Here is an 18,495-nt window from a genome sequence, read left to right as displayed (position 1 = left end):
CCCCCCCAGAATTCAGGTTTTGGTTCGTCCCGAGCGCCCCCCCCCCCGTTTTTCGGGGGTTTTGGTACCTTCCGTGCGCCCGATCCGGGATCTGGGGAGGAGAAAATTCATTAGGGAGGGGTAATTAGGGGTTTTCTTAATTAGCGAGGAGGTAATCAGGTCCCGCTTTAATTAATGAGGGGTAATTAGGTGGCAACTTAATAGCGATGGAGTAATTGGTCATTAGTTTCCTGAATAATTAGAGTAATTAATTATTGTTGGGGTAATTGAGGCTAAGGGTCGTTAGTCCAACGCCTTATTAATGATATGGTAATTAGCCTCCTTCTTAATTGGTGTTGGGGTATTAAGGGATGAGGGTAATTAGTCCATCCCCTAATTACTGATATGGTAATTAACCTATGTTCTAATTAACGTTGGGGTAATTAACCCATCCCCTAATTAATAATATTGTAATTAGCCTGTGTCTTAATTAACGTTGGGGTAATTAGTCCATCAGGTAATTAATGGTATGGTAATTAGTCTCTCTCTTAATTAATGTTGGCATAATTAGCCCATCCTCTAATTTATGATATGGTAAATAGCCTCTCTCTTAATTAATGGTGGGGTAATTAGGGCTGAGGGTAATTAGTCCATCCCCTAATTAATGATATGGCAATTAGTCCCTCTATTAATTAATGTTGGGGTATTTAGGGCTGACGATAATTAGTCCATCCCCTAATTAATGATATTGTCAATTAGTTCCTCTATTAATTAGTATTGGGGCAATTAGACCTGAGGATAATTAGTCCATCCCCTAAATAATTATACGGTAATTAGTCCATCCTATTATTAATGATATGGTAATAAGCCCAGCCCTAATTAATAGCGGGAAAATAGATCCACCACTAATTAATGACAGCCAATGACTCCACCCCCTTATTAATGATGGGGTAATTGGCCCCAGCCCTAATTAATGCAGCCACTAATGAATGCCTCTCTTAATTGATGCTTGCATTGAATTGGGCTCAGCCTGAGGCCGTCATTACGGCATCCCACAATGCCCTGTGCTGTGTCAGCCATCTTGTATCCCACAATGCCCTGCCTTAGCAGCCATCTTGTATTCCATGGGGATCAGTGTCAGCCATCTTGTATCCCACAATGTCCTGTGCTGTCAGCCATCTTGTGTTCCATAGGGATCAGTGTCAGCCATCTTGTATCCCATGATGCTCTGTGTCAGCCATCTTGTATCAGACAATGCCCTGCTTTGGCAGCCATCTTGTATCCCACAATGCCCTGTGCTGTGTCAGCCATCTTGTATCCCACAATGCCCTGCTTTGGCAGCCATCTTGTATCCTACAGTGATCAGTGTCAGCCATCTTGTATCCCACATTGCCCTGCTTTGGCAGCCATCTTGTATTCCATAGGGATCAGTGTCAGCCATCTTGTATCCCACAATGCCCTGTGCTGTGTCAGCCATCTTGTATTCCATAGGGATCAGTGTCAGCCATCTTGTATCCCACAATGCCCTGTGCTGTGTCAGCCATCTTGTATTCCATAGGGATCAGTGTCAGCCATCTTGTATACGATAATGCCCTGCTTTGGCAGCCATTTTGTATCCCACAATGCCCTGTGCTGTCAGCCATCTTGTGTTCCATAGTGCTCAGTGTCAGCCATCTTGTATCCATGATGCTCTGTGTCAGCCCTCTTGTATCCCACAATGCCCTGCTTTGGCAGCCATCTTGTATTCCATAGGTATCAGTGTCAGCCATCTTGTATCCTACAATGCCCTGCTTTGGCAGCCATCTTGTATTCCATAGGTATCAGTGTCAGCCATCTTGTATCCTACGATGCCCTGCTTTGGCAGCCATCTTGTATTCCATAGGTATCAGTGTCAGCCATCTTGTATCCCACAATGCCCTGTGCTGTGTCAGCCATCTTGTATCCCACACTGCCCTGCTTTGGCAGCCATCTTGTATCCTACAGTGCTTTGTGTCAGCCATCTTGTATCCCACAATGCCCTGCTTTGGCAGCCATCTTGTATTCCATAGTGCTCAGTGTCAGCCATCTTGTATCCCACAATGCCCTGCTTTGGCAGCCATCTTGTATCCCACAATGCCCTGCTTTGGCAGCCATCTTGTATCCTACAGTGTTTTGTGTCAGCCATCTTGTATCCCACTATGCCCTGCTTTGGCAGCCATCTTGTATCCTACAGTGATTTGTGTCAGCCATCTTGTATCCCACAATGCTCTGCTTTGGCAGCCATCTTGTATCCCACAATGCTCTGCTTTGGCAGCCATCTTGTATCCTACAGTGATCAGTGTCAGCCATCTTGTATCCCACGATGCCCTGCTTTGGCAGCCATCTTGTATTCCATAGTGCTCAGTGTCAGCCATCTTGTATCCCACAATGCCCTGCTTTGGCAGCCATCTTGTATCCCACAATGCGCTGCTTTGGCAGCCATCTTGTATTCCATAGTGCTCAGTGTCAGCCATCTTGTATCCCACTATGCCCTGCTTTAGCAGCCATCTTGTATTCCATAGTGCTCAGTGTCAGCCATCTTGTATCCCACAATGCCCTGCTTTGGCAGCCATCTTGTATCCTACAGTGATTTGTGTCAGCCATCTTGTATCCCACAATGCCCTGCTTTGGCAGCCATCTTGTAGCCTACAGTGATCAGTGTCAGCCATCTTGTATCCCACATTGCCCTGCTGTGTCAGCCATCTTGTATTCCATAGGGATCAGTGTCAGCCATCTTGTATCCCACAATGCCCTGTGCTGTGTCAGCCATCTTGTATTCCATAGTGCTCAGTGTCAGCCATCTTGTATCCCACAATGCCCTGCTTTGGCAGCCATCTTGTATCCTACAGTGATTTGTGTCAGCCATCTTGTATCCCACAATGCCCTGCTTTGGCAGCCATCTTGTAGCCTACAGTGATCAGTGTCAGCCATCTTGTATCCCACATTGCCCTGCTTTGGCAGCCATCTTGTATTCCATAGGGATCAGTGTCAGCCATCTTGTATCCCACAATACCCTTCTTTGGCAGCCATCTTGTATCCCACAATGCCCTGCTTTGGCAGCCATCTTGTATCCTACAGTGTTTTGTGTCAGCCATCTTGTATCCCACTATGCCCTGCTTTGGCAGCCATCTTGTATCCTACAGTGATTTGTGTCAGCCATCTTGTATCCCACAATGCTCTGCTTTGGCAGCCATCTTGTATCCCACAATGCTCTGCTTTGGCAGCCATCTTGTATCCTACAGTGATCAGTGTCAGCCATCTTGTATCCCACGATGCCCTGCTTTGGCAGCCATCTTGTATTCCACAGGGATCAGTGTCAGCCATCTTGTATCCCACAATGCCCTGCTTTGGCAGCCATCTTGTATCCCACAATGCCCTGCTTTGGCAGCCATCTTGTATTCCATAGTGCTCAGTGTCAGCCATCTTGTATCCCACAATGCCCTGCTTTGGCAGCCATCTTGTAGCCTACAGTGATCAGTGTCAGCCATCTTGTATCCCACAATGCCCTGTGCTGTGTCAGCCATCTTGTATTCCATAGTGCTCAGTGTCAGCCATCTTGTATCCCACAATGCCCTGCTTTGGCAGCCATCTTGTATCCTACAGTGATTTGTGTCAGCCATCTTGTATCCCACAATGCCCTGCTTTGGCAGCCATCTTGTAGCCTACAGTGATCAGTGTCAGCCATCTTGTATCCCACATTGCCCTGCTTTGGCAGCCATCTTGTATTCCATAGGGATAAGTGTCAGCCATCTTGTATCCCACAATGCCCTGTGCTGTGTCAGCCATCTTGTATCCCACAATGCCCTGCCTTAGCAGCCATCTTGTATCCTACAGTGCTTTGTGTCAGCCATCTTGTATCCCACAATGCCCTGCTTTGGCAGCCATCTTGTAGCCTACAGTGATCAGTGTCAGCCATCTTGTATCCCACAATACCCTTCTTTGGCAGCCATCTTGTATCCCACAATGCCCTGCTTTGGCAGCCATCTTGTATCCTACAGTGATCAGTGTCAGCCATCTTGTATCCCACTATGCCCTGCTTTGGCAGCCATCTTGTATCCTACAGTGATTTGTGTCAGCCATCTTGTATCCCACAATGCCCTGCTTTGGCAGCCATCTTGTATCCCACAATGCTCTGCTTTGGCAGCCATCTTGTATCCTACAGTGATCAGTGTCAGCCATCTTGTATCCTACGATGCCCTGCTTTGGCAGCCATCTTGTATTCCATAGGGATCAGTGTCAGCCATCTTGTATCCCACAATTCCCTGTGCTGTGTCAGCCATCTTGTATCCCACACTGCCCTGCCTTAGCAGCCATCTTGTATCCTACCGTGCTTTGTGTCAGCCATCTTGTATCCCACAATGCCCTGCTTTGGCAGCCATCTTATATTCCATAGTGCTCAGTGTCAGCCATCTTGTATCCCACAATTCCCTTCTAAATGTCAGCCATCTTGTATCCTATGCTACTCAGTGTCATCCATCTTGTATCCAACAATGTCCTGTGTTGTGTCAGCCATCTTGTATCCTACAGTGCTCAGTGTCAGCCATCTTGTATCCCACAGTGCTCTGCTAACTGTCAGCCATGTTGTATCCTACAACTCCCAGCGCAATGTCAGCCATCTTGTATCCCACTATGCCCTGCTTTGGCAGCCATCTTGTATTCCATAGTGATCAGTGTCAGACATCTTGTATCCCACAATTCCCTGCCTTAGCAGCCAACTTGTATTATCAGTGTCAGCCATTTTGTATCCCACAATGCCCTGCTAAATGTCAGCCATCTTGTATCCCACAATACCCTGTGCTGTCAGCCATCTTGTATCCCACAATGCCTCTCTCTCCCCCATTACCCTCCTGCCCCCATCCACTGTTTCCCTCCTCCCCAATCCCACAATGCCCCTCCCCAATCCCATGATGCCCCTCCCCAATCCCATGATGCCGCTCACCAGTTCCGGCCTTCCCGCAGGTCCCCACGCGCCCCAGGCACTCCTTGTGGGCGGGGGGCTCGGCAGCGGCTGCAGCGATAGCCCTGGTAGAAGGTGCCCCTAGGGACACAGGGGGCACACAGGGGGACACGAGGTCATGGTCACAGGGGACACCACCAGCCATGCCCCACACCCACCTGAGGCCACGCTGGACTCACCAGTCCATGATTGACCTGAGCCCAACCAGGACTGACCAGTCTAAGACTGACCAGTCCAGGACCAACCTGAATCTGTCCAGGACTGACCAGTCCATGGTTGACATGAGCCTGTCCATGACTGACCAGTCCATGATTGACCTGAGCCCATCCAGGACTGACCCATCCATGACCCACCCAGGTTGTCCAGCAGAGCTCTTGACCCACCTGAGTCTTGGCCCAGGTTGGTCCCACCAGCATCAACCCAACCAGGAGGGTCTCACCTTGACTTTGGCCCACCTGGGGCTTGGCCAACCTTGGCCTCCATCCAACCTTGGTCTTGACCCACCTCAACCTTGACCACCACCCAACCTTGACCCAGTTTGGCCTTGGCCTCCAACCAACATTTGACCCAGCTTGGTCTTCACCCACCTTGTCATTTTCTATGTAACCATTGACCTACCTTGATCTCCTGACCTCCACCCAACCTTGACCCACCTTGTTGTTTTCTACCCAACCATTGGCCCACCCGGACTTCTTGATCTCCACCCAACCTTGACCCACCTTGGCCTTGGCCCACTTTGGTCTTGACCTCCACACAACCCTTGACTCACCTTGGTCTTCACCCACCTTGTTGTTTTCTACTCAATCTTGACCCACTTTGGTCTTGATCTCCACCCAACCTTGACCCAACTTGGCCTTGGCCCACTTTGGTCTTGACCTCCACCCAACCTTGACCCACCTTGGTCTTGACCCACCTTGTTGTTTTCTACCCAACCATTGGCCCACCTGGACCTCTTGATCTCCATGCAACCTTGACCCAACTTGGCCTCCACTCAATCTTGACCCACCTTGACCTCTTGACCTCCACCCAACCACTGACCCACCTGGACCTCTTGATCTCCACTCAACCATTGACCCACCTTGACTCCAACCCAACCTTGACCCACCTTGAGGCCACTCACAGCTTGACCCCCAAGGAGCTCCTTGACCCCTCCCCAGCCCTTGACCACCTTCCAAGGCTTGACCCACCTTGAGCTTGACCTTCCCACGACCCCACCAGCCCCTCCATCACCAACTTCCACCTTGACCTCACCACCCCAAGAACGTGACCCACCCACCTCCAACCTCCTGGGGGTCTCCTCCTCTCCCAGACCCCCCCCGTGGCCTCTCCAGGACCATGTGGACACAATTTTGGGGTCCTACCTCAGCAACATCTGGCAGGCCCTGCAGGACGTGGTGTCCTCGAAGGAGAACATCTGGAAGTCGTGTCCATCAGCCAGGGCATTCTCAGGGAAGATGTTGGACCTGCCGGACATGGGGAGGACCTGGGTCAGGTGGGGACAACCTGGACGTCCCCAGGGCCACCCAGTGGGGCAGGTGGGACCTCCTTGGTGGGGACAGGGCCACCTACAGGGCCATCTCGAACTGCTCCAGCCACTTCTTCTTCAGCTCGCGCGTCTTGAAGAAGAGCTCGTAGTCCGGCAGCCCGGCCATGTCCAGCAGCATGAAGGTGTGGGACCACTGTGGGGTGGGGTGGGGTGGGGTGGGGTCAGCCACATCCCCAAAGTGGGGCAGGGTCACATGGGGACACTGGGGACATTGGGGTCACACCCCCCTCCTGGGGTCATTGGGTGGTGGGGTGTCCACTGGGGACGTGGACATCATGGTGCACCAGGGACCAGATTTTGGGGATCCACCAGGGACCAGGATCTTGGAATCCATCAGGGTATTGGGTTTTGGGGTTCACCAGGGACCAGATTTTGGGGATCCGCCAGGAAATGGGGTTTTGGGGTTCACCAGGGATGAGGATTTAGGGATCCACCAGGTAATGGGGTTTTGGGGTTCACCAGGGACCAGGATTTTGAGGATCCACCAGGGAATGGGGGTTTGGGGTTCACCAGGGACCAGGATCTTGGAATCCATCAGGGTATCGGGTTTTGGGATCCACCTGAAATGGGGTTCTGGGATCCACCAGGGACCAGAATCCTGGGATCAACCAGGGAACAGAATTTGAGGATCCACCAGAGAAGAGGAACCGGAATCCACCTGACCTGGACATCTGTGTCCACCAGGGACCAGATTTTGGGGGCCCACCAGGGACCTTGATGTTGGGGTCCACCAGGGAACAGGGTTTGGGGGTTCACCAGGGACCAGATTTTGGGGATCCACCAGGCAATGGGGTTTGGGGATCCACCAGGGACCTGGATGTTGGCACCACCAGGAACCAAAATCCTGGGATCCACCAGACCTGGACCTCTGAGGTCATGGGGAAGAGGACCTGGGGACCACCAGGATCTGGACACTTGGGACCGCTTGGAACTGGACACCAGCGTCCACCAGTGACCAGGTTCCTGAGGTACCTTCTTGCCATCACGAGGCTCGAGGTCACCATCGTGGAGTTGGTGGCTCTGGAGGTCCACCACGTCCTTGGTCTCGTAGGAGTCCCCGCGGCGCTTGCAGATGATCAGGGCCTTGTCCAGCAGGAAGCCGTACCTGGGGACGGTGACAAGGGTGTCCCTGAGGCCACCGCGCTCCACAGGGTGTCCCCATGGCTGCCCTGGACCAGCCTCCAAGTGTCCCTGTGGTGTCCCCAGGGGTGTCCCCAAGGGGAGGTCTCTGTTATCTCATGTCCCCATGGTGTCCTCACGTCCCTGAGGTGTCCCTGAGGTGTCCCCATGGACGGTCTCCTGTCCCCATGGTGTGCCCGTGGTGTGCCCATGGTGTCCCCATGTTCTTGAGGTGTTCCTGAGGTGTCTCCATGGATGTTCTCATGACCCCATGGTGTCTCCATATCCTGAGGTATCCTTGAGGTGTCTCCATGGATGTCCTCATGTCCTTGAAGTGTCCCCAAGATGTCCCTGCAGTGTCCCCATGGACGTTCTCATGTCCCCATGGTGTCCCCATGTCTCTGAGGTGTCCCTGAGGTGTTCCTGAGGTGTCTCCATGGATGTTCTCATGTCCCCATGGTGTCCCCATGATGTCCCCATGTCCCTGAGGTGTTCCTGAGATGTTCTTGAGGTGTCCCCAAGGTGTTCCTGAGGTGTCCCCATGAATGACCCCATGTCCCTGAGATGTCCCCATGTCCCTGAGGTGTCCCCAACGTGTCCCTGAGGTGTCCCTGAGGTGTCCCCATGGATGTTCTCGTGTCCCCATGGATGTCCCCATGTCCCTGAGGTGTCCCCAACATGTTCCTGAGATGTTCCTGAGATGTCCCCATGTCTCTGTGGTGTCCCCATATTCCTGTGATGTCCCTGTGGTGTCCCTGTGGTGTCCCCAGGTGTCTCCAGGTGTCCCCAGCCCACCTGTCCGCCTTGGAGCGTCTCTCGGCGCTGGAGACCTTCAGCTCCCCATCGATCTTGGGGCGCCCGAACTGCGCCAGGGACTGCGGCTGGGACGGGGTGGACATCAGGACCAAGGTGGACATCAGGAATGGAGTGGACATCAGGAATGGGGTGGACATTGGGAATGGGGTGGACATTGGGACATTGGGAATGGGGTGGACATTGGGACATTGGGAATGGGGTGGACATCAGGAATGGGGTGGACATTGGGACATCGGTAATGGGGTGGACATTGGGAATGGGGTGGACATCGGGAATGGGGTGGACATCAGGAATGGGGTGGACATTGGGACATTGGGACATGAGGAATGGGATGGACATCGGGAACAGGGTGGACATTGGGACATTGGGACATGAGGAATGGGATGGACATCGGGAATGGGGTGGACATTGGGAATGGGGTGGACATTGGGAACAAGGTGGACATCAGGAACGGGATGGACATCAGGAATGAGGTGGACATCAGGAATGGAGTGGACATTGGGAACAGGGTGGACATTGGGACATTGGGACATGAGGAATGGGATGGACATCGGGAACAGGGTGGACATCAGGAATGGAGTGGACATTGGGAATGGGATGGACATTGGGAACAGGATGGACATTGGGAATGGGATGGACATTGGGACATCAAGAACGGGATGGACATCAGGAAGACACCATCAGGATCGGGACAGTGGGAACAGGACACGGGAATGGGGTGGACATTGGGACATTGGGAGGGGTGTGGACAGCGGGAACGAGATGGACATCAGGAATGGGATGGACATTGGGACATCGGGACATCGGGAATGGGGTGGACATCGAGAACAAGACATTGGGAATGGGATGGACATTGGGAACGAGGTGGACATCAGGAATGGGGTGGACATTGGGACATTGGGAATGGGGTGGACATTGGGAAAGGGTTGGACATCAGGCATGGGTGGACATCGGGAACGGGGTGGACATCGGGAACGGGTGGACATTGGGACATTGGGAATGGGGTGGACATTGGGAACAAGGTGGACATCAGGAATGGGGTGGACATTGGGACATTGGGAATGGGGTGGACATCAGGACAGGGTTGGACATCGGGAATGGGGTGGACATTGGGACATCAGGCATGGGTGGACATCGGGAACGGGGTGGACATCAGGAATGGGTGGACACCAGGACATCAGGAACGGGGTGGACATTGGGAATGGGTCCCAGTGGGGATTTGGGGCTCCTGGGGGGAATTTGGGGGTCCCAGGGGGGAATTTGAGAGTCCTGGGGGAATCTGGGGGTCCTGGGGATATTTGGGGGTCCCAGGGGGGGAATTTGGGGGTCCCGTGGAGGAATTTGGGGGTCCTGTGGAATTTGGGGGTCCCAGGGGGGAAATTGGGCATCCCGGGGGGATTTGAGGGTCCTGGGGGAATTTGGGGGTCCCAAGGGGCAATTTAGGGGTCCCAGGGGGCAGATTTGGGGTCCCAGGGAGGATTTTGGGGCTCCCAGGGGGAATTTGGGGTTCCCAGGGGTTTATTTGGAGTTATTTTGGGGGGTTCTTTGGGGCTCCCAGGGGGGATTTGGGGGTTCTGAAGTAATTTGGGGGTACTGGGGGGGAGATTTGGGGTTCCCAGGGGTTTATTTGGGGTTATTTCGGGGGGTTCTTTGGGGAATTTGGGGGGCACAAGGGTATTTGATGGTCCCGGGGTTTATTTAGGGGTTTTTTTTTGGGGGGGTTCTTTGTGGGGGGAGAAGTTGGGGATTTTGGGGGAATTTGGGGGTCCCGGGGGGGGGATTTTGGGGTTCCCAGGGGGGATTTGGGGATTTTGGGGGTCCCGGGGGGGATTTTGGGGTTCCCAGGGGGATTTGGGGATTTTGGGGGTCCCGGGGGGGGGGGATTTGGGGAATTTGGGGGTCCCGGGGGGGGGATTTTGGGGTTCCCAGGGGGGATTTGGGGATTTTGGGGGTCCCGGGGGGGATTTTGGGGTTCCCAGGGGGGATTTGGGGATTTTGGGGGTCCCGGGGGGATTTTGGGGGTCCCGGGGGGGATTTGGGTATTTTGGGGGTCCCGGGGGGGATTTGGGGATTTTGGGGGTCCCGGGGGGATTTTGGGGGTCCCGGGGGAGATTTCGGTATTTTGGGGTCCCCACCATGTTGTGCAGGCAGAGCTGGATGCTCGTGAGCTGTTTCAGGGTCTCGTTGTCCCGTTTGACCTCGTTCACGCACTGGGCCAGGTCCTGGGGGGGTTTTGGGGGCGCTCCGGTCAGAGACCCCCGAAATCCCAAAATCCCCTCCTGGACCCCCAAAATTCCCCCCAGAAACCCCAAAATCACGCTTGGAACCCCAAAATCCCCCCCAGAAATCTCAAAATCCCCCCTGGAACCCCAAACCTGCCTCGAACCCCAAAATCCCTCCCAGAAACCCCAAAATCCCCCCCCTGGAACCCCAAATCCCCCCCTGGATCCAAAATCCCCCCCTGGAAACCCCAAAATCCCGCTCAGAAATCCCAAAATCCCCCCAGAAACCCCAAAATCCCCCCTGGAACCCCAAACCTGCCTCGAACCCCAAAATCCCCCCTGGAACCCCAAAATCCCCCCCCTGAAACCCCCAAATTATCCCTGGAACCCCCAAAATCGCTCCCCCGGAATCCCCAAATCCCACCCTAGAACCACCAAATTATCCCTGGAACCCCCAAATTCCCCCCAAGACCCCCCAAATCCTCCCCAGGACCCCCAAAATCCCCCCCAAATCCCCCCCAGGACCCCCAAATCCCCCCCAAATGCCCTCCAGGACCCCCCAAATCCCCCCCAGGACCCCCAAATCCCCCCCACATCCTCCTCAGGACCCCCAAAACGCCCCAAAATCCCCCCCCAAAATGCCCCCCAAATTCCCCCTAAATCCTCCCCAGGACCCCCAAATCTCCCCAAATCCCCCCAAAATGCCCCAAACCCCCCCAGGCCACCCCCAGCCCCACCCTCATGGCGTCCAGGGCCCCCCTCAGCCGCTCCCGCTCGGCCGCGTCCGGGGTCAGCTTCACCAGCTCCTGGGGTCAAAGGTCACCGTGGGCCCAGGTGTGCCCCAGGTGTGTCCCCAATGTCCCCAGGTGTGCCCAGGTGTGTCTCAGGTACCCCCCAGGTGTGCCCCAGGTGTGCCCCAGGTGTGTCCCCAGGTGTGCCCAGGTGTGCCCAGGTGTGTCCCCAATGTCCCCAGGTGTGCCCAGGTGTGCCCAGGTGTGTCCCAGGTGTGTCCCCAATGTCCCCAGGTGTCCCCAGGTGTGCCCAGGTGTGCCCCAGGTGTGTCCCCAATGTCCCCCCCAGGTGTGCCCAGGTGTGCCCAGGTGTGTCCCCAATGTCCCCAGGTGTGCCCAGGTGTGTCCCAGGTGTGTCTAAGGTGTCCCCAGGTGTCTCCAGGTGTGTAATGGGTGTGTCCCCAGTGTCCCCAAGTGTGCCCAGGTGTGTCCCCAAATGTCCCCAGGTGTGTCCCTCCTCCTCCAGGTGTCCCCATGTCCCCCCCAGGTGTCCACAGGTGTGCCCAGGTGTGTCCCCAAATGTCCCCAAATGTCCCCAGGTGTGTCTCAGGTGTGCCCAGGTGTCCCCAGGTGTGTTTCCAAATGTCCCCAGGTGTCCCCAGGTGTCTCCAGGTGTGTCCCAGGTGTGCCCAGGTGTGTTCCCAAACGTTCCCAGGTGTCCCTAGGTACCCCCCAGGTGTCCTCAGGTGTCCCCAGGTGTGTCCCAGGTGTGTTCCCAAATGTCCCCAGGTGTCCCTAGGTACCCCCCAGGTGTGCCCAGGTGTGTAATGGGTGTGTCCCAGGTGTCCCCAGGTGCATCCCAGATGTGTCTCAGGTGTCCCCAGGTGTGCCCAGGTGTTCCCACATGTCCCCAGGTGTGTCCCAGGTGTCCTCATGTCCCTCCAGGTGTCCCCAGGTGTGTAATGGGTTTGTAATGGGTGTGTCCCAGGTGTCCCCATGTCCCCCCAGGTCTCCCCAGGTGTGTCCCAGGTGTCCCCAGGTGTGTCCCTTCCCTCCCAGGTGTGTCCCAGGTGTGTCCCAGGTGTGTAATGGGTGTGTCCCAGGTGTGTCCCATGTCCCCCCAGGTGTCACCTGGAGCAGCAGGTGATATTTCAGCACCCTCTGCATGGGCACCATCAGCAGCTGCTGATACCAGGTGTGCCCAGGTGTGTCCCAGGTGTCCCCAGGTGTGTAATGGGTGTGTCCCAGGTGTGTCCCATGTCCCCCCAGGTGTCACCTGGAGCAGCAGGTGATATTTCAGCACCCTCTGCATGGGCACCATCAGCAGGTCCCGCAGGGTGAATCGCCCGTTGGTGGCGCGCTGGGAGCACTCCTGGGGACATCGGGGACATTTGGGGCACTTTGGGGCACTTTGGGGACGTTTGGGGCCATTTGGGAGCAATTCGGGGTCACTTTGGGGTAATTTTGGGGACAGTTGGGGTCACTTTGGGGTCACTTTGGGGGTAATTTTGGGGACAGTTGGGGTCGCTTTGGGGACAGGTGGGGTAATTTAGGGGTAATTTGGGGTCATTTTGGGAACATTTGGGGTCACTTTAGGGTAATTTTGGGGACATTTAGGGTCAGTTTGGGGTCACTTTGGGGTAATTTTGGGGACATTTAGGGTCAGTTTGGGGTCATTTTAGGGTCAATTTGGCGTCAGTTTGGGGTCATTTAGGGTCAGTTTGGGGTCATTTGGGGACATTTGGGGGCACTTTGGGGTCACTTTGGGGACATTTGGGGGCACTCTGGGGTCATTTAGGGTCAGATTTTGGCTTTTTGGGGTCATTTTGGGGTCACTTCAGGGCCAGTTTGGGGACATTGGGGGTCGCTTTGGGGAAATTTTGGGGACATTTAGGGTCAGTTTGGGGTCATTTTAGGGTCAATTTGGGGACATTTGGGGCACTTTGGGGCCATTTGGGGACAGGTGGGGTCACTTTGGGGACTTTTGGGGCACTTTGGGGTCGTTTGGGGCTGTTTTGGGTCACTTTGAGGACATTTGGGGTCAGGGTCACTTTGGGGCCATTTGGGGCCATTTGGGGTCGCTTTGGGGTAATTTTGGGGACATTTAGGGTCAGTTCGGGGTCATTTTAGGGTCAATTTGGGGACATTTAGGGTCAGTTTGGGGGCACTTTGGGGCTGTTTTGGGGCTGTTTTGGGTCACTTTGGGGTAATTTTGGGGACATTTAGGGTCAGTTCGGGGTCATTTTAGGGTCAATTTGGGGACATTGGGGTCACGTTGGGGTCATTTAGGGTCAGTTTGGGGTCATTTGGGGACAGGTGGGGTCACTTTGGGGCCGTTTGGGGCCACTTGGGGGACATTTGGGGCGGTTTAGGGTCATTTTGGGGCTGTTTGGGGTCACTTTGGGGTCACACAGGGGTCAGTTTAGGGTAATTTTAGGGTAAATTTGGGGTCCCTTTTGGGTCACTTTAGGGTCTTTTGGGGTCCCTTTTGGGTCGACTTTAGGGTCAAATTGGGGTAATTTGGGGTCATTTTGGGGATGTTTGGGTCACTTTGGGGTCACTTTGGGGCCATTTGGGGTCACTTGGGGGTCCCTTTGGGGTCACTGGGGACATTTAGGGGTAATTTGGGGTCACTTTGGGGACATTTGGGGGCACTCTGGGTTCATTTAGGGTCAGATTTTGGCTTTTTGGGGTCATTTTGAGGTCACTTTGGGGAAATTTTGGGGACATTTGGGGTCACTTTGGGGAAATTTTGGGGACATTTAGGGTCAGTCTGGGGACGTTTTAGGGTCACCCTGGGGTCAATTTGGTGACATTTGGGGACGTTTGGGGCTGTTTTGGGTCGGTTTGGGGTCATTTCGGGGGACATTTGGGGCAGTTTAGGGTCATTTTGGGGCTGTTTGGGGCCATTTGGGGCCATTTGGGGCCATTTGGGGTCACTTTGGGGACGTTTGGGGTAATTGGGGTTCATTTAGGATCGGTTTGGGGTCAGCCTGGGGTCATTTTGGAGCCACTTTGGGGTCGTTTCGGGGTTTCTCGGGGCTCACCTGGAGCTTCATGCGCAGGTCGGTGCAGGTGGAGAGCTGGTCCAGGCGCCGCGCGGCCGCCTCCACCTGGCTGCAGTAGCGGCCGTAGAGCAGGAACCTGCGGGGGAAACCCAAAAACCAACAAATTCCAACCAAAAACCAACAAAATCCAACAAAATTAACCCAAAATCCAACAAAATCCATCCAAAAAACAACAAAACCCAACAAAATCCACCCAAAATCCAATAAAATTCACCCAAAATCCAATAAAATCCACCCAAAATCCAATAAAATCCACCCAAAATCCACCCCAAAATCCAACAAAATTCACTCAAAATCCACCCGGCTGCAGTAGCGGCCGTAGAGCAGGAACCTGCGGGGGAAACCCAAAACACAACAAAATACACCCAAATTAACCCAAAATAAAAAAAAATCCACCCCAAAATCCACCAAAATCCACCCAAAATCCACCCGGCTGCAGTAGCGGCCGTAGAGCAGGAACCTGCGGGGGAAACCCAAAATACAACAAAATCCACCCAAATTAACCCAAAATCCAACAAAATCCAACAAAATCCAACAAAATACACCCAAAATACAACAAAATCCAACAAAATTAACCCAAAATCCAACAAAATCCACCCAAAATCCAAAAAAATCCACCCAAATTAACCCAAAATCCAACAAAATCCAACAAAATCCAACAAAATTCACTCAAAATCCGCCCAAAATCCAAGAAATCCAATAAAATTCACCCAAAATCCAACAAAATTCACTCAAAATCCGTCCAAAATCCAACAAAATCCATGCAAAATCCAACAAAATCCCCCCAAAATCCAACAAAATTCACCCAAAACAAAAAAATTTTCGTGGTAATCTGCTTAAAATCCCCCCAAATCCCCCTCAGGACCCCCCAAATTGTCCCCAAAATCCTCCCAAACCCCCTCAAATCCCCCCAAATCCCCCCAGGACCCCCCCACATCCCCCCAGGACCCCCTCAAATCCCCTCAGGACCCCCCCCAATCCCCTCAAATCCCCCCAAATCCCCCCAGGACCCCCCCAAATCCCCTCAGGACCCCCCTAAATCCCCCCAAATCCCCTCAGGAGCCCCCAAATCCCCCCAGGACCCCCCCCAGATCCCCCCGGCCCCCCCGCACCTCTCCTTGTACTGCAGGAACAGGGGGGGCAGCGCCCGCCCCCCCCCGGGCCCCCCCAGCGCCGCCCGCAGCTCCCCCAGGAACCGGCGATGGAGGCAGAGCAGCTCCTGCGAACCGGGAGCGCTGGGAATACTGGGAATACTGGGAACACTGGGAACACTGGGAATACTGGGAATACTGGGAATACTGGGAATACTGGGAGCACTGGGAATGGGGACTGGGAATACTGGGAACACTGGGAATACTGGGAATGGGGGAACGGGGAGTGCTCCAGCAGCTCCTGCGAACCGGGAGCGCTGGGAATACTGGGAATACTGGGAATGGGGACTGGGAACACTGGGAGCACTGGGAATACTGGGAATGCTGGGAACACTGGGAATACTGGGAATGGGGGAACTGGGAGTGCTCCAGCAGCTCCTGCGAACCGGGAGCACTGGGAATACTGGGAACACTGGGAATGGGGACTGGGAACACTGGGAGCACTGGGAACACTGGGAATACTGGGAACACTGGGAATACTGGGAATACTGGGAATGGGGGAACTGGGAGCACTGGGAATACTGGGAATACTGGGAATACTGGGAATACTGGGAATGGGGGAACTGGGAGCACTGGGAATACTGGGAATACTGGGGATACTGGGAATACTGGGAATGGGGGAACTGGGAGTGCTCCAGCAGCTCCTGCGAACCGGGAGCGCTGGGAATACTGGGAATACTGGGAGCACTGGGAATACTGGGAGCACTGGGAATACTGGGAATACTGGGGATACTGGGAATACTGGGAATACTGGGAACACTGGGAGCACTGGGAATGGGGGAACTGGGAGTGCTCCAGCAGCTCCTGCGAACCGGGAGCACTGGGAACGCTGGGAATACTGGGAACACTGGGAATACTGGGGATACTGGGAACACTGGGAACGCTGGGAATGGGGGAACTGGGAGTGCTCCAGCAGCTCCTGCCAACCGGGAGCACTGGGAATACTGGGAATACTGGGAATACTGGGAATACTGGGAGCACTGGGAATACTGGGAATACTGGGAGCACTGGGAATACTGGGAATACTGGGAATGGGGGAACTGGGAGTGCTCCAGCAGCTCCTGCGAACCGGGAACGCTGGGAACGCTGGGAGCACTGGGAATACTGGGAATACTGGGAATACTGGGAACACTGGGAATACTGGGAATACTGGGAGCACTGGGAGCGCTGGGAATGGGGGAACTGGGAGTGCTCCAGCAGCTCCTGCGAACCGGGAGCACTGGGAACGCTGGGAATACTGGGAATACTGGGAATACTGGGAATACTGGGAATACTGGGAATACTGGGAATACTGGGAATGGGGGAACTGGGAGTGCTCCAGCAGCTCCTGCGAACCGGGAGCACTGGGAATACTGGGAATACTGGGAATACTGGGAGTGCTGGGAACACTGGGAACACTGGGAGCGCTGGGAATGGGGGAACTGGGAGTGCTCCAGCAGCTCCTGCGAACCGGGAGCACTGGGAACGCTGGGAACACTGGGAATACTGGGAATACTGGGAACACTGGGAATACTGGGAGCACTGGGAATGGGGGAACTGGGAGTGCTCCAGCAGCTCCTGCGAACCGGGAGCACTGGGAGCACTGGGAGCACTGGGAACACTGGGAGCTGGGACTGGGAGAGGTAGGAGGGGTTACTGGGAGAACTGGGAGTGCTGGGAAGGGTCACTGGGAGCACTGGGAGAGCTCAGGGGGTGGTATTGGGAGCACTGGGAGGGGCTGGGAGGGGTCACTGGTGTCACTGGTGTCCCCTGTCCCCATGTCCCCCTGTCCCATGTCCCCAGTGTCACTGTCACCTCCACGTCACTGGTGTCACTGGTGTCACTGGTGTCACTGGTCAGTGTCCCCCTGTCCCATGTCCCCATTGTCACTGTCACCTCCCTGTCACTGGTGTCACTGGTGTCACTGGTCAGTGTCCCCATGTCCCCCTGTCCTTCTGTCCCCATGTCCCCATTGTCACCTCCACGTTGATGACGCTCTCCATGTCCCCCTGTCCCCCTGTCCCCCTGTCCCATGTCCCCAGTGTCACTGTCACCTCCACGTCACTGGTGTCACCGGTGTCACTGGTCAGTGTCCCCATGTCCCCCTGTCCTTCTGTCCCCATGTCCCCATTGTCACCTCCACGTTGATGACGCTCTCCATGTCCCCCTGTCCCCCTGTCCCATGTCCCCATTGTCACTGTCACCTCCACGTCACTGGTGTCACTGGTGTCACTGGTGTCACTGGTCAGTGTCCCCCTGTCCCCTGTCCCCAGTGTCACTGTCACCTCCCTGTTACTGGTGTTCCTGGTCAGTGTCACTGGTATCACTGGTGTCCCCTGTCCCATGTCCCCCTGTCCCCCTGTCCCCATTGTCACTGTCACTGGTGTCACCGGTCAGTGTCCCCATGTCCCCAGTGTCACTGTCACCTCCATGTTACTGGTGTTCCTGGTCAGTGTCACTGGTAACTGGTGTCACTGGTCAGTGTCCCCCTGTCCCCATGGTCCCCATTGTCACTGTCACCTCCCTGTCACCGGTCAGTGTCCCCATGTCCCCATTGTCACCTCCACGTTGATGACGCTCTCCATGTCCCCCTGTCCCCATGTCCCCATTGTCACTGTCACCTCCCCGTCACTGGTGTCACCGGTCAGTGTCACTGGTCAGTGTCCCCTGTCCCCCTGTCCCCATTGTCACTGTCACTGGTGTCACTGGTCAGTGTCCCCTGTCCCCATTGTCACTGTCACCTCCCCGTCACTGGTGTCACCGGTCAGCGTCCCCATGTCCCCCTGTCCCCATGTCCCCTGTCCCCATGTCCCCATTGTCACCTCCACGTTGATGAAGACGCTCTCCATGTCCCGGGGGCTCAGGAAGTGCCGCAGTGGCCGCAGGAAATGCTGGGGACATCAGGGGAC

The 18,495-nt window shown here is 54.9% G+C and overlaps 1 protein-coding gene across 1 annotated transcript; it reads right to left on the bottom strand.

The window, feature by feature from the left end:
* Positions 1 to 68: 68 nt before the first annotated feature.
* Positions 69 to 18,477, bottom strand: LOC118701112 (proto-oncogene vav-like; the record flags this gene model as incomplete). Its single annotated transcript, XM_036405738.2, is given in 13 exon segments — positions 69 to 91; positions 4,937 to 4,991; positions 4,993 to 5,035; positions 6,316 to 6,417; positions 6,524 to 6,633; positions 7,473 to 7,605; positions 8,415 to 8,500; positions 10,571 to 10,657; positions 11,395 to 11,463; positions 12,665 to 12,760; positions 14,436 to 14,532; positions 15,569 to 15,675; positions 18,409 to 18,477. Coding segments are annotated over 13 exon segments (1,077 nt in total), but the record flags the coding sequence as incomplete, so codon positions are not given.
* Positions 18,478 to 18,495: the final 18 nt, after the last annotated feature.

Source organism: Molothrus ater, unplaced genomic scaffold, assembly GCF_012460135.2.
Source record: "Molothrus ater isolate BHLD 08-10-18 breed brown headed cowbird unplaced genomic scaffold, BPBGC_Mater_1.1 matUn_MA716, whole genome shotgun sequence".
NCBI classification, from domain to species: Eukaryota; Metazoa; Chordata; class Aves; order Passeriformes; family Icteridae; genus Molothrus; species Molothrus ater.
The sequence above is the reverse complement of the archived record's forward strand: the minus strand, read 5'-3'. Positions and strand labels throughout refer to the sequence as shown.